General features: G+C 34.2%; 1 protein-coding gene across 1 annotated transcript in view; it reads left to right on the top strand.

The window, feature by feature from the left end:
• LOC136847985 (FMRFamide-related neuropeptides-like) overlaps window positions 1-590 on the top strand; it is a 4,380-nt gene extending 3,790 nt beyond the window's left edge. The window contains exon 5 of the mRNA XM_067119995.1: window positions 272-590. Coding sequence (XP_066976096.1) covers window positions 272-353 — 82 coding nt within the window. The 3' untranslated portion in view covers window positions 354-590. The remainder of the gene's footprint in view (window positions 1-271) is intronic.
• Window positions 591-17,610: the final 17,020 nt, after the last annotated feature.

Raw genomic sequence — 17,610 nt, 5'->3', positions numbered from 1 at the left:
GAAAATGTTTTATGAAGTCAATGTTATATCTACAATATATATCAGAGACCCAAGTAAACTACCTCCTCTAATTTGAGTCAAAAACTAACCTACGTACTCAAGTTTGAATATATTAAGCATTATAGAATATCAAACTTGAAAAAGACATGTCAGTTGATACAGTGCAATTCCCTCTTAATTAACAATTTGTCAAATGATTTCAGTTAATTACTAATACTCCATAAATCTCAAAATATTAAACAACTAAAAATAACCTTTCTTCTTCTTCCAGATTTGGTCGTCAATACAACAAGAATTTCCTGCGTTTTGGAAGATCCGTCGACTCTCCGATGATCAGCTGTGATGACTGCTGAGAAGGATACCGTCCCGAGAATCCTATGAATGCTTATTTCTTCTGCCTCTTCTAAGCTAATCACGACTGATGGCATATTCGACCATCCTGCCAATTTCTGAGGATGCGTTCAAACATCCTGCGGATACATTCCACTTATGCTTAGGCCTCGCTCTGATTCTGAGGAGTAAATGTATTTTCTACATCAACATTTATTACTAATAAAGGTTATATAAATAATAAAGGAACAGTAAAGGTATTGCATCGTATATTTCATTCCTTATACGGCTAAGTATTAAAAAAAAGCAAGTAACTGAAAATGGAACTCAGCCAACGTGAGAACCAAACAAATTTATTTTCAGAATCACAATACGAAATAAATTATATTATAAGTTACATAAATTTCCTTCGGCTTCCTTCAGTAATAATCATATATCATGGGATGCTCTTTTGATGAATCCGGCCACGATTTCAGACCCCACGTAAATCAAAGTTATGAGAATATCGACATGGATAAATATTTTCAGGTATATTTAGTAACCCGGTTAGGTAAAGCTGATCTTTTTGAGTGTATATTGTTGTCAGGAAAACAAAAATCTCCTTCTTGTATCTGTTCTTAGTTTTATTCAATAAGAATGTGATTAGAAGTAGTTAAATGGAAATGAGAATTATTTCAATTTCATGTTAAAAATGAAATGATGCCAAAGCATCATTCAATTTCTAGCTAATGAAACAATGCCAATTTGATCACCATCGGGCGCGTTATTCATCTCACAGATCAATCGATATATATACATATAAATTCAGATAAACACCCACTTCACTATTTAAAGCATAACATCACACACATATACTTCTTACCGAAAGTCGTTATTCTATATATTCGCGCGAAGTCGTACCTCGTTTTGTTTCACCAAAAGTCGTATTTCGATACATACACACAAAGGCTGACCTCGTTATCTTCACCCAAAATCAGGACTTGGGGATGGGTGTGTGTGTGGGGTGGGGACGGATAAAGGTACAGATCACAAAGAACTCGTGGGAGAGAAAGAGCAGTTACTGCTCTTCCCGTAATTTTTCTGGATCCAGCGGTTAAAACTTTTGCTCAGACGCGTAATGGCGGAAGAACAACAAACTTCCTTGACAATTTTGGTTCATGGTACTTCAGGCCTCGCTCGCTCTCTCTCTCTCTCTCTCTCTCTCTCTCTCTCTCTCTCTCTCTCTCTCTCTCTCTCTCTCTCTCTTGGTCCTATATAATACGCTATTAACCTGGATTCAGATTATTTTGCATGAAGGCAGATAAATTATCTACAGCACTCTCAATCTCTACGCAATATCATATTGTTTCGTAAACACAGAAACCTACCACTGTCATTAAACAGTATCCAATTCTATAAGGAAAAATTAATTTTCTCAACGAACAGAAAATAAGCAAAAAATTTCATAAACAATATTTTATATTACTTGTCTCACGGAGAAAGAAAAACATCAACTCATGAACCTTTCTCCAATTAGTGGCAATCAAACCATCTTCATATAAAACTTCAACTTATCGAATACTATTCGTTCTACCCATATATAACGAGGCAAAGGAAATGTTTATCTACGGAAAAGAATGGATACGGCCATTCTACCCATAATCCCTCGGGACCCAGACCGTAGAACTTTGGGAAAAGTTACGTAATGGAAGGGACATAACTCCCACGATAATATTGGCTGGGGGCCCAATGCAGTGAAATATCTATCAGTCCATCTAATGTTGTAGTCTAGGCTTATGTAATGTTTTGCTGAGTGTTATAAAGTTCTGTGTTGATTTTTGCAAGCAAAAAAAAAAAATGAAACGAATCATAAGCATAATTATTACTGATAATCAGTTACGTACCTATCACTATACTCGTATAAGAACCTGCCTTGACGCCTTCAAAGTACCTTTATATTGGTGGGTTTTAAATGCAAATAAATCGTGTGTAATTAATTCCAAAAGGAACATATATATCAGCATTGACAATGATGGTGATCGCTCGTCGTAATGGCCCAATAAACACTGCTTCGGATAAAATTTGTATATGGTCCGTCAAAAAGTCAGTCGAAATTAAATCTTACAATTTGTTATAATTTTCCTTTCTTCCAGGAATCTCTCTCTCTCTCTCTCTCTCTCTCTCTCTCTCTCTCTCTCTCTCTCTCTCTCTCTCCGAATGACCTACTTTCAAAAATGAATATATGCCATCGGGATATAATAAGTATTGAGAGATCTTTTCATCCAATCTGAAGCTGGAAGGAAAATTCCCCCTACGGAATGTCATAGCCAATAGTTGAACAATATCTCCATCTTTACCTTTTTTTCGTTTATCTTCTAGTTTTTCAATTTTTTTTATTCCTCTTTGAGGAAATAGAAATGTGAGTTCCTTGGTTGTTTGTTAGGTGAATTGCCACCTAAGGATTTGACTATATGAATATTTGAATGAGAATATTAGAAACTTACACCACAGTCTAAGAGATTATTTGTCTTATTATTATCCATTGCTAATTCTTCTCACTCTGAAAATTATGATTAGAAGTCTACAATGATAATGTAGGATAAGTAGCAAGATATGAATAACAATAATAAAAATTATATTTTCTAACCCAAAGGAAAGTTGGTATGTAAAGGAATTAGAAATCTTGAGGGCAAACACTGAACCATTACATATATGTATATATATAGATATAGATATAGATATATATATATATATATATATATATATATATATATATATATATATATATATATATATATATATATATATATATCCTCTCGAACTTAATCCTTTGAAGCAGTAACAGACTTACTGTTATCAGTCTTCTCGTGTCCCTGAAATTTCCTTGGGAAGGCATCCTTTATTAGGCTTAGACTCCCTTGAAAGCTTTCGTTTCATGAGGACGCTTCATGCTACGAGACACCTAAGTAAAAAAAATACTTCATAATAAAAGCTTGCAGTCAAGTTTACATACATACATACAAACATTATATATATATATATATATATATATATATATATATATATATATATATATATATATATATATACATATATATATATATATATTAATGTTGATGTTTCCAAATCCCACTCTAGCTTACATACATATTTATTAACGTTGATGTTTCTAAATCCCACTTTAGCTTCAAGGATCGGATTTGGTGCGTAATTACGTATAGTCAAGTTTAAAATACTATTCTATAGCACTGTCAACTAGTTTACTGACGTTAATATTTATCTTTTGGCCTTCCCTGATGGACGATAATCTACAGTATAAAAGGTTAGGTAAATGTTCTCATAATCATTATGAGTGACTGCATGCAATATGACAAAATATTATTACTAAATTTGTGTTAACGTCTTATGATATACGATTCTATCCCTTGCAGATAGTAACTCGAGGAGGAGGAGGAGGAGGAGGAGGAGGAGGAGGAGGAGGAGGAGGAGGAGGAGGAGGAAGAAGAGTAATAGGGCCTAGTAACGCAGAAAAGGTGAGAGAAAGTTGGCGTGTGAGTTGGCAACCCCCTTCCTCCCTTTTTAATGATCCGTGAATCACGGCCTTAAGGAAGCCAGACTTGATGTTCTCAGATGATCGTTAAAAAAAAAAAAAAGAATTGGTTAAGGATCGTCTTAATATTATATATATATATATATATATATATATATATATATATATATATATATATATATATATATATATATATACATATAATCCTTTTAAACCAGAAATGACGAGAGAGACAGGGTGGAATGAGAGAGAGAGAGAGAGAGAGAGAGAGAGAGAGAGAGAGAGAGAGAGAGAGAGAGAGAGAGAGAGAGGACATGACCGAATGGAAGAAGGACTGTGCCAAGGGAATGGTGCCATGTTGATCTCTGGCGACCATAAGGAAATTCCTGAAACCAGCGTCGGGAGCATCAATCCACCGGTTTTGGCTTCTTGGCTCCCAGAGCCCTGTATGGAGGCTGATAGGAGATTGACCCCCTGTTTACGCGTGCTTCTTATCTTGTTTGGCTGTGACGTGACAGCAAGCTTTTCTCTCTCTCTCTCTCTCTCTCTCTCTCTCTCTCTCTCTCTCTCTCTCTCTCTCTCTCTCTCTCTCTCGTCTGCAGTGCAAAGTCTGGGCAAGTTGGTAAGTATCAATCTTCCCTTGTCGATCTAAAGGGAAGCTGATTCAGAAGAATGGCCTTCCCGTATTCCTTCAATTGTCCTTGCCCTCTCAAGATGATGTAAGGATAATATTGATGAAGCTTTGTTACAGGAAGTGTTTTAGTAATTCTCAAGTTTTCTCATTTTATTATTATTACTTTTGCACCGGATCTCTTCACTCATATAAAATACCACTCATTACCACCCCAGGATAATATTCTAAATTTAGCCCCTATGTCAGTTAGAGATAGTCTTATAAATAAAGATGAAAACTGTAAAAAGTAAATAAAACAAATAAACCATGTTATTTCAGAGCGGTATGTGCTTTGGTTAAGTCTACTTAAAATTCTTTTCCTACTGTTTTTACTCCAATTTCCATATAGCTCTCATAAGCCTTTTTCTAATCCCTTAATACACCATCCTCTCTGGAAGGTACTGTACATGAATGGTCCCACACTTTTATAAGTAAATGTACTGCTTATATATATATATATATATATATATATATATATATATATATATATATATATATATATATATATATATATATATATATATATATATTATATCTATACATCAGTATATATGTATGTATGTATATATATATATATATATATATATATATATATATATATATATATATATATATATATGTGTGTGTGTGTGTGTGTGTGTGTTTATGTATATGTGCAAACAGTAAACCTGTAGATGTACCAACGCATTAACTATCTTGGTTCCACATAGATACATCTCCATAACTTAACATAGCATTTAACAGATCTAAAGCTTAAGGAGGTCCCGTACATAAGTTACCCAAGAATAACAAAATGATGCTAAAAAAAAAAAATCATAAAATCTTCTTCTCGCAGAACTCCCCCTCCCCCCCAAAAAAAAATAAATAAAAGGAAATAAATGAGCCTGGCGATAATAGGGTCCAAGATTAATCCTCACAGGAAGCAGGGAATTGAAATTGAAATGCGAGGTATGATAAAAGCATATGATAATGCGAGTGCTTTCACTGATTCCCGTGTTTAGCAACACTTCACAGGTTGCGATTGTGCAGCTGCAAATTAAATTTCAAGAAAATTTCAGTTTTATACAGAAATGACGCGCAGAGAGCAGGATTATTTAAACTAAATTCAATAACTGACAGCTTGGCAGACATGAAACCATTAATGAAATCAGTAAGATTAAACAATTAATTTATTATTGATATCGAATAGTTTTCAGAATACATTAAGTTATCTAAAAGGATTGGGTATTCTTACAAGAAATGAGATGAGTATGAACATATCTTATGAGCAAGCAATTTATTATAATTCTGAGAATAAATGTAAAAGGTGTATTTATTTATGCATATCCCCGCCTCCCTCCAAAAACTCCCATCAGACATATTGAAGATGAATTTCGTGCCACTATCCCTCCTTTTTTCATATTGATAGCACTTTTGATGGCTCTTTTGATGGCCCTATTGATGGGCCTTTTCAGAGCGAGTCCTTACGGTGCGTAATGGGGTCTCCTGTCAGCCCATTAGGAATGCAATATCCCTCAACCAAATTCGCTTTCGTTGCTTTTTGATGTAGTTCAAAAGATTTTTCAATTTCCAATCCGTATGGTATCAGTGGGTATTATGATGATACTTCTACGTTGCATTTTTTCCCATTCTAAATATTTACATAGATTATTTGTAAAACATCTCCCTCAACAGACATCTGTGAAAGAGATCTTAGCCTTAATGTTCCTTAAGAGACCTAATTTTGACCTGTGAGTCTATATTTACATCAATGCAGTATTCCACTTTACTATTACAATTTCACTAAAGAAGTTTCTTATTTATCAAATAAATATACGTTTTACATTTATTCTCAGAATTATAATAAATTGCTTACTCATAAGATCTGTTCGTAATCATCTCAGTTCTTGTAAGAATACCTAATCCTTTTAGAAAATGTATTCTGGAAAATATTTCATATCAATAATAAATTAATTGTTTAATCTTACTCATTTCATTAATGGTTTCATGACTGCCAAGCTATCATTTACTGGATTTAGTTTAAATAATCCTGCTCCCTAAGCGTCATTTCTGTATAAAACTGGAAATTTTCTTGAAAATATAATTTGCAGCTGCACAATCGCATATGACTATCCACCTGTGAAGTGTTGCTAAACACGGGAATCAGTGAAAGCACTCACATTATCATATGCTTTTATCATACTTCGCATTACCCAGCTGAAGGCAGAAGTTCACTGATACCTGATAGAGTATTATGAAAAAAGCGAATGATATTGACAGTACTGTTTTGGTCACTATCACACGGGGTATTAAGACCCGAAATCCCATCTCCTAAGCGATGCAAAATTTTCCGTACCAGCATTGCATTCAATATCAAGAAAAGTTTAGGTATACCGTTTCCGACTAAAGATCGGTCATTATAATTTGGCATAAGGAAACCCTTGAGGGCAGCAGCCATGCGAATGAAGCTGGGCCCCAGAACTTTCTTCATTAAAGGAGGAGCGAACTTAAAAGCCCAGCAAACAAGATTGGCCTCCTACGGTTTCAATTCCCTGCTTCCTGTGAGGATTAATCTTGGACCCTATTATCGCCAGGCTCCTTATTTTCTTTTTATCTATTTACTTTTAGAGATATTGAATAATAAATTTTCACTCTAGCTGTGTGTGTATAATATATATATATATATATATATATATATATATATATATATATATATATATATATATATATATATATATATATATATATATATATAATCTCGAATTCACACAAAAAGTGTTCTCTCAATAAGAACACCACTTGAGTTAGGCAGAAAAGGGTAAAAACTGATGTCAACACTAAACATGTGGTTTTCGTATTAAGGCAAATAATTTTCCTTATGTAATGAGCAAATTTACTCCAAAGGCTTATACAAAATTTATTGTAGATGGAATCAGATTGACGAGTCAAGCTCTAATGCCAAATAATGCATGCAGCTAAACACTTCTTCTCTCTATTGTTAAAATTTAATCTGTTGGTCCCTAAGAGAAACATACCTAACCGGCTTCTGAAGCAATGTTTGCTTTCTTTGCCAGCAGAGACCTCCCATCAAATACTGGATTTTTATCATGCTGAATTCACGGCAGAGGTCGTAAACCACCCGATTAGCTTTCGTACCTATCTTTACCACTTCCTTTACATTTATACCGACGACGCCTTTACGCACTAGTGTAAGCACCATCAAATAATAGAACGCCTTTTCTTCATAAGAACTGGTTGAGATACTTTGGAGAAGCAATGAAAGGTAAACAAAAACTGTTTGGATAATATTTAGCTTGTTTCGTTCGTAGGATTTATTGACAGCGTTTTTTCTGGACGAGGTAGCTTGCCTCATGCCCTGGGCGCATATACGAGTATATATATATATATATATATATATATATATATATATATATATATATATATATATATATATATATATATATATATATATATATATATATATATAGAAATATCAATACACAATTACGTGTGGAACAGAAATATATTTATGACTCACACCAGGATCGAAGACAGGTCTTTCAAATGAAAGACAGAGACCGCTGCCAACAAACCTGGGTTCGATCTTGATGTAAGTCATAAATTTATATATATACATATATATAAATATATATAATACATACATACATACATACATATATATATATTATATATATAAATATCCATCTATATGTTAACGTATAGTGCCACATAACGTAGTTTTAATATACTACTTGACTGGAATGGTACTGATGTATTCTTGACTAAAAATAAAGGAAGCTCCGTGAAAAGGTAAATGACCCATTAAAACCCCTAATTTCTTAAACCGAAATAACCAGAATCTGAAAAAAAGAAAAAATCAGAGGAAGATTCTTCGCACTCCAATGAAACTTTCCCTGGCTGGTACCCGCATCGCTGTGTCTGGTAATTTCACAGCCTGGTCTTATCTTAAACAATCTTTTTTATCTTGCCGAGGTAATGGGGATTCTCGGACTTCGATTAACGTGAATTACATTAAATTACATTAAATCGCATTCAGCCGATAATAGCATGAGGCTTGTGACCAACTGAATGATTAAAAATTTCCTTATATATATTAAATGGGCACAACATATACGGCAACACTTACAATCCTTTGATAAATGTTTTCATTTTGTGTTTGCATCTATAAACTTCTTTTCGAACGAATAATGACATATCAGTGCTAATGGTCCTTTCAAAGAAGGAATTCTGGGCGCTGAAAAAATATTTTAAAATAAAAAAGAGAAGTCGTAAAAAAAATATTCACCCATCAAAGTATTGTTGGTCTATAAATTGGCTTGAATTTAGAGTTCTTCCCCTCCCCTCCCCCCACCAACACCCCCAAAAAAGGAATCTTCGAGAAACTGTTAATAGTCCTCCCAAAATTAGTTTATGACTTCAGGATTCCCCTTTGGAGTCCTTATACCCAGCATCCTTAAGGACACCACCATAGTAAAACATGCCTATCTGCCCGCCAGAGGACACCCACCACCTATCGCAGGTACACAAACAGACCCCTTCGTCAGCGTATCTGCAGAGGAATTTCTACTCCATCTTAAGCAGCTTTCCCTGGTAGAATTAGTCCTTCAGTTTTATTCTGCAGAGGTCACCTTCCACCTACTGCGGATATACGAACAGACCCCTTCGTCAGCGTATCTGTAGAAGGAGATATGCTTAACCTTAACCAGCTCTTCTGGGTAGAATTAGTCTTTAAGTATTATTCTGCAGAGGACACCTTCCACCTACTGCGAACATACGAACAGACCCCTTCGTCTGCGTATCTGCAGGAGATATGCTCGATCTCAACCATAACTTCTTTGTAGAATTAATCCTTGAGTGTTATTCTGTAATACCCAACTATTGCAAATAAGGGCCGTGCAAGCTGCTACCCAAAAATTAAATGCATTCGTCTCTCTTTTTAACTTCCTAAACCTCGATGCAATAAACCGCCGGCTCAGCCACACTGAGTGTTCGTTGCGGGAAATGCAAATCGATAGAATGACAGTAAAAGGCGTATTCTTTCAGATACGCTTTCAATTGCCTCCGGTGGAAACAAGAGAGGAAAAAGGAACGTTCTCTTTTTTGTTCTTCAAAAGTATCCGATAGATTCTTCCCCCTTCAAATGAAAAGAAGTCATTTGTTTGTTGATGTTGGTAGTTTAACTCATTCCTTTTTTATATGTGCTTTACACACAGACACACACACACATATGCGTTAATAAACGTGAAAGCGCTTGGTACTGAACTTCTGCCTGTCATTTTCCTGTGGGATGCGCTTATACACTGAAGTCACGTGCATCTACTGTGATTTTTAGGCATATATATATATATATATATATATATATATATATATATATATATATATATATATATATATATATATATATATATATATATATAAGGTATTCCACATATACCTACAGCACCTTCCATTCATACATGTAAAAAAAAGAAAAAGGGGTTTTCGGTATTGGAAATCTTTAAACAAAAGTCGTTCCCCCATGTTTCCCATTCCCTTATTTTTTCCTTTCCTTTATCGAAGAGAAGCAATTAAAACCACGAGTTGAAAGATTCGCCATTGTATTCCAATACTTGAGCCTTTTCCAACAGCTAACGTATTCCGACTGGCGTGCGCGTGAGTCCGTAGTTTTCAAAAGCACATGCAAGAGAACAGAACTCGAATACTTTAAGTTATTTGGTGTTATATGTTCTACATTTAACATGATCTAGTAAGCCACTAACTGAAGACAGCAGTACAAGGAAACTTCAAGTTATCCGAAATTTTTACAATATTATATGTTTTGAATTGAACAGTTTTTAGTAAAGCACTGAAATTTTGTTTAGTCAGTTGCTTGTAAATTTCCATTTTTTTCTTAATTTAGTAAAACTAGGAAAAACTGAAAGTTGCTTTTAAAGCTTATACTTCTAAATTTCATAGCAGTAGTTGGCATACCTCAGCGTTCTATTAATGTACTTTAAAACGTTCTTAGCAATTTTTTTGTCTGTCCGTCTGCACTTTATTCTGTCCGCACTTTTTCTGTCCGTCCTCAGATCTCAAAAACTACTGAAGCTACTGTAAATTAGTATGTTGATCATCCACCCTCCAGTCATCAAACATATCAAATTGGAACCCTCTAGCCTCAGTAGTTTTTGTTTTATTTAAGGTTAAAGTTAGCCATAATCATGCATCTGGCAACTATATATGCCAGGCCACCAACGGGCTGTGGTTAAAGTTTCATGGGTCGCGGCTCATACAGCATTATACGGAGACCACCAAAAGACAGATCCATTTTCGGTGGCCTTAATTATACGCTGTAGCGGCTGTACAGGAAATTTGTACTTGTTTATAATTAATTCACTATGACGAGATTACGACAAATTCTTTCATAGGTTGCGCTATTATTTGCAGAATGAATAAAATCTTAACCAAAGAATGAGGTCTATCAACGATAGAATCTTTCGAGGTTTAACTGAATTTCATATCTTGTATTATCTTCATACGTAAATTCTCTGCAATTACGACTTATATACGCGAGTTTGATACCATAAATTAGCCGAGCTCAAACACAGTGCTGCTCCTTTTCGCGTAGACCTTCCTGTTTTGAAGGAAATTGTTAGTTGATTGTAACTATCATAGCGTTTTAGTTCTTGTGGGTTTTAATTGTTATAAAAAACTGAAAAAGCTGTTGCCAACCTTTACTGTTTTAATTAATGAAAAATTTATTTTCTAAAATGCATTTGACAAAATGATTTTTTCATTTTCTAAATGATTTTTTTATTTTCTGTTGAGTATGAAAAGAATTTCAGTAAAAGTAATAGCAAGCTATCATAGACAGGTTCACTATCATTTTCTGCGACTAATGCTCATAACTTCGCGTATGTAAATGAAATGTTTGCAAAAACCAGGTTGTCTTGATGAACATAAGTTCCAGATTGATTATGAAATCGGTATTTTCTCATTAATTAACGCCAAATCAATTTTCGTTTTGACAGTCATCTAATGTCGAATGATATTTTTAACACTTAAGAAACACTAGTAATGGTGCAGTGTTCTCCAGCGAATTACACTGAGTAATTAAGATTGCATTTCCTCTCATCAATATAACGAGAAAAGTTTTTTTTTTTTTTGAGATTTCTAATTGAGGAAACAATTTATAAAAGGTGAGGCAGAAGATAAATGGAGGAAGGGGGGTTGCCAAAGTTTTCCTCAGAAGGCTGTTTCCATTATTTACGTAATTAAGGAATTTGCATACCCGAGTGGTGTAATGTAAAGTTGCAGTGGGCGAACTTCACCACTTCTGACGAAGTTTTTATGGGCACTTGGAAATTTACATACTTTAATCACCAAAGAGATACAGATCCAGAAACTTGCCTCGTTTTTACAGTAGGCTTATCAGATTTGGAAAATTGTAAATCCATGTAATTTTGTCAGGAATTACCTCATAAAACTTTTACCCGATTGTCATGCTTGAGGTGACTTTAAAATTATTTATTTCTAAGCAAAGTAATTCTGTCACGAATTACTTCATAAAGCTTGTATCTATTTGTTTATGCTGAAGATGACTTTAAAATGATTTATTTCTAGCGAAGTAATTTCATTAAGAATTGCTACAAAAAGGTTTAATCTAGTTGTTATGCTGAAGATGACTTTAAAATGATTTATTTCTAAACGGAGTAATTTTATCAAGAATTACTACATAAAGCTTTTATCTTCTTGTTACGCCGAAGACAGCTTTTAAATGATTCAGTTCTAGCAAAGTGATTTTGCCAAGCATTACTGCATAAACCTTTTACTTAGTTGTTATACTGAAGGTGACTACAATTATTAATTTCCAACTATATATTAAACTTGAAAACTTGAAAGGCACAAGAAGAAGTTGCCAGCCACTCTAGAATCATTCGTTGTTTATTTATATAAATACAGCGACTGCAGCGCCATCTGTATTGACCATTCAGTGAGCCCACTGAAACCAAGGACCAGTGACCACTTTGCCAATTGAAGTCGAACTGATAGCGAGCTGTCTCGCCCAATGGGCCTCCGGCATTCGTGACCACCTTTCAGTTTGTGAATCTGGTATGGATTAAAGTCATTTCACTACCTTAGATAGACATCAGTGATATATAAACCTCTCAGAGTTCCCGACACCATTTCCGAGACCAATGAACAAGAGCGCAACTTTGAATAGTGATGGGCGTTGCCTTTCTATTATTTTTAATGTAGTGTTTGTGTCGGGGGCGTTAGGTTTGGGATTGAGAGGTGTGCCTAGTTTGCTTGTGTTGTTTTGATAATTATTGTCATTATTTCTGCCTTGCTCTTGCTGTGGTCACTTTGATATATATAGGGACGATCCATATATATATTCATATATATATATATATATATATATATATATATATATATATATATATATATATATATATATATATATATATATATATATATATATATATATATGTATGTATGTATGTATTTATGTATGTATGTGTGTGCATACGTGCATGCACGTATGACTGTACATGCCTAGCAGAATCTTATAGGAAAAGTTCCTTAAGACAAAACTTACACATTTTAATCTCAGCAGTTATGACATAAATAACGGCAGTGAAAATGAAAGAGCGTGCACTTACAATCAAACGGCACTCACATAACTTTATCACAGGAATCAATTTCATGCTCAGAAACATGGCCTCAAACTCCCAAGATGTTATCTTTGTGTAACGGGCTCTGGTTGACCTGTGCTCTCTCTTGAGACTCAGGGGGTCTCTGACAGATGACAGGGTATCATCTGGACTTGGGTCTGAGAGAAGGAATTTTGTGCCGGAATCCCCAAATCCTCACGGCTGTGGATATTGCCTTTGGTGAATGGCGTTAGGACCTTGGGGAAGGCGGTCTTTCACGAATGGTTTTGAAGGCTGACTTCCGGTTACGGTGATATTAAAAAAAAAAAAAAAAAAAAAAAAAAAAAAATTGTTGTATGATATACTTCTTGTATTTCTCGGGAATCTACTGTTCCCTTCTTAAAAGACTAAATTATATATATAAAAACAAATACAAAATGCGCCGAAGTTTCTTCGGCGCAATCGAGTTGTCTGTACAGCGTAATTCTGTATGAAACTTTCAGTCTCGATCCATGAAACTATTAGTCGTGGCCCATGAAATTCAGTCACGTCCGGTGTGGCCTGTGTTGTTGGTACCTATAGCAGTGCCAGAAGTACGATTGTGACTAACTTTAACCTTAAATAAAATAAAAACTACTGAGACTGGAGGGTTGCAATTTGGTATGTTTGATGATTGGAGGGTGGGTGATCAACATACCAATTTGCAGCCCTCTAGCCTCGGTAGTTTTTAAGATCTGAGAGCGGACAGAAAACGTGCGGACGGACACACAAAGCCGCCACAAAAGTTTTCTTTCACAGAAAACTAAAAAGTACGGTTACGACGCACTGACTTGAAAATAGAAAACAAATCTGTACTATAAATTTGAGATAGCATATTTAAAAGCAATGCATTTTTACGTGCTTTTAATTCTTCATCATGAACTTTCTCTCTCTCTCTCTCTCTCTCTCTCTCTCTCTCTCTCTCTCTCTCTCTCATGGCTCAGTAATTCTGTGCGTGTAACCACATGCGAATAGGTAGTAAAATGTATGGTTTAGGAAGGAGATTTACTATAGATAAACAGCTTAAAAATTAAAGAAATACAGGAATACCTATGTTTCTGAATCCGAAGACGGGTTTTTGAAAAGTTTTGTCTTAAAAACACGGGGATGCTGGCAGAGAGAGAGAGAGAGAGAGAGAGAGAGAGAGAGAGAGAGAGAGAGAGAGAGAGAGAGAGAGAGAGAGAGAGAGAGAGCAGGGAGGTGCTGGTGTTCTCTGTAACCTATCTTTTTTTACGTAAAAAACTGACTAATACTGAGAGATAATTCATAAGTGTTTATATGTTCTTTAACAAAATACAATAATCATTTATAATTATAAATTAATCATTAATAATTATAAATTAATAACTTATAATTATAAATTAAACATTACCAATTAAAAATTAGACGTACACATGTAACTAATACATTGTGAACAGCTAATTCATTTATAATTTAAATGTTTATTCAGTAAAATTATAATATATATCCGTCCATCACACGTCCCATTCCAACATGTAAAACAAGATAATAGGGTCATTACGAGCATAATTGCCAATAAGCATGAACGTCGCTACCACGAACTGCAATTGAGAGCAATAAGGGATCTCCAACTGACGCTGATGTCCGGTAATTAACGAAATGTTTTCGGAAATTATTCAAAATAATTGCGAGAACAGGAGATATAATTCGACTTCATCCACAGAAGGGATTCTCATATCAGTAAAATGTAGAAAGCGAATACCATTATTACGATATAATATGTTCCGTATATTCACCGTTATATTTCGTAAGCTATTTAGTCTCGTAACTTTTAATTTTTTAGAGATGAAGCTATTGCCCATCTCCTACTTACGCTCTTATCGTTGCTTATCCTTTTACAATCTATTCTCTACGGTATGGAATAAATGGAAAGACATATACTTTCCACTGTCTTTTCCAATTCAGTGTTTTAAGAGCTGTATTGATTTTTGGCCTTGCTATAAGACGTTTTCTACGAATGAAAAGGCAATAATAATAATAATAATAATAATAATAATAATAATAATAATAATAATAATAATAATAATAATAATAATAATAATATGGAGGAGGAGGAAGAAGACCCTCTTTGAGGCAATTTTGTTGAATAAAATGACTGCATCATACGAATTGATATTATACTAAGTTTTCTCAATTCTAATAATTCGCTTTACATGCACGTCAATATTCGTCAATAATTGGCCAATGTTCATATTCCGGTGGATAAAACAGCGTATTTCTTACAGCAGAAATTCTTTATTTAAACCATTACAGCAGGTTACTGAAACCTGGGATGTGAATCTATAGAGTTTCCTGGTGGTATTTCTTCTTTATTCTTTTTCTGGGGCCTATCTGGTGCTTCTAATACTCTTTCTGCCGACATGTTTCGACCAGCTCGATGGTCATCTTGACGTTGAGATGAGTGTTGAGACACACAGTGCTCGTGGCAGTATACAGTATATAGGGGTCTCGGTTCAGGTCGATTTTTCATTGGCTGCCAGAGGCAATTCTCCTCGAGCGAAGTCTCCTCTCGCGCAGTGATGGTTCAGCGCGCTCTTGCGTGCGTGCGCTGGAGTGCACGTTAGAGAGTATATTATCCGTCGAAATATGAACACTGGCCAATTACTGATTAATACTGATGTGCAGGAAATGCGAATTATTAGAACTGAGAAAACTTAGTATAAAATCAATTCGCATAATGCAGCCACTTTATTCAATGATAACAATAATAAACTATGATGAAGAAGTAGTGTCTGCCTAAAAATGATAATAACATTCGCAAAATGTTCCTCTCTCACGCAAAATAAATATCTTAATAAAACAGTGTTACAAAGCACACCGTTTAACATTATATCAGTGCAGTTATTCCTTGGATGATATAAATTCACTACTGCAGCATTACAGTAGCTATAGTTATGTTATTCACTATTTTCTTCCTTGTTTGATTTCATGCGTTTTATTGTTAATAATGTTAATCTAGCTTTTGTAATCACTGTAAAATTTTATGTGATTAACAATGTTAATTGGAAATAAAGATCTGAATTTGAATTTGAAATTGAATTTCAATTCATATTCACTTGAGTTCATCATGCATTAACACAAAATTCAAAATTAATTGTGATTAGGTATCAAATAAATTTGTCATTTTATGTTCGAACATATTCACTAATGTTTCAAATACGAGCGTTTATTCAACAAAGCTTTACCTCAAGATTTATTCCGAAAAAGGCAATTCCGTTTAGGGTTGCTCAGGCTTTATAAGAACTCCAGTGAATGGGGGTAGTATGAAAATACAACATATGATTAAATGTATACAAAAAAAAAATTAATATTAGAAAAAAACAAATTCTTCGAACTACCTAAATCTAAATTACAACACAAAGATATTCCATTTAGAGTTGCTTAGGCTTTATAAAAATTCCAGTGAATGGGGGTAGCTTGAATATATCAAAATATGATTAAATGGATACAAAAATGATTAATATAAAAAAAAAAAATTCTACGACCTACCTAATCTACAAAACAAAGATAATCCATTAAGAGTTGCTCAGGTTTTACAAGATTTCCAGTGAATGGGGGTAGTTCGAATACAAAATTATTAAATGCATACAAAAAAAGATTAACATTAGAAATGAAAAACAAATTCTACGAACTACCTCAACCTACAACACAAAGATATCCCATTTTTAGTTGCTCACGCTTTACAAGAATTCCAGTGAATGGGGTATCTTGAGTATAAAATATGATTACATGGATAAAAAAAAAAATTAACACTAGAAAAAAAAACTCTACGACCTACCTAAATCTACAACACAAAGATATTCCATTAAGAGTTGCTTAGGCTTTATAAGAACTCCAGTGAATGGGGGTAATCTGAATATATAAAATATGATTAAATGGATACAAAAAAGATTAACATTAGAAAAAGACAAATTCTAAGACCTACATAAATCTACAACACATTGTTAAACAGGAGAGATAGCAGTTTGCACTGACGTAACAAGCTATCCAGGGGGGAGAACATTACAAGAATGTTTCAACCCATGATTCTCATTAGCTTATGAAGGATTAACTTTAATGAGTTGAGGAATAACTCCGTGGATGTAATTTCCAGGCGATGGCCAAGGTTGGCATTCTTTAATGGGATTAAGACTTCAAAGTTGGATCGTTTCCGAATGGGTTTCATGGAGCGGTTGCTGCGACTGTTTTGGGGATTTATTTCGAGGGATTTTGTTCGTGAAATGAGGGTCATTTAATAATAATAATAATAATAATAATAATAATAATAATAATAATAATAATAATTGTTTACGAATTGAGGGTGATGTAATAATAATAATAGTAATAATAATTATAATAAATAATAATATTGTTCACGAAATGAGGGTGATTTAATAATAATA

This window comes from Macrobrachium rosenbergii, chromosome 18 (genome assembly GCF_040412425.1).
Source record: "Macrobrachium rosenbergii isolate ZJJX-2024 chromosome 18, ASM4041242v1, whole genome shotgun sequence".
Taxonomy (NCBI): Eukaryota; Metazoa; Arthropoda; class Malacostraca; order Decapoda; family Palaemonidae; genus Macrobrachium; species Macrobrachium rosenbergii.
This window is presented reverse-complemented; position numbering and strand designations above follow the sequence as displayed.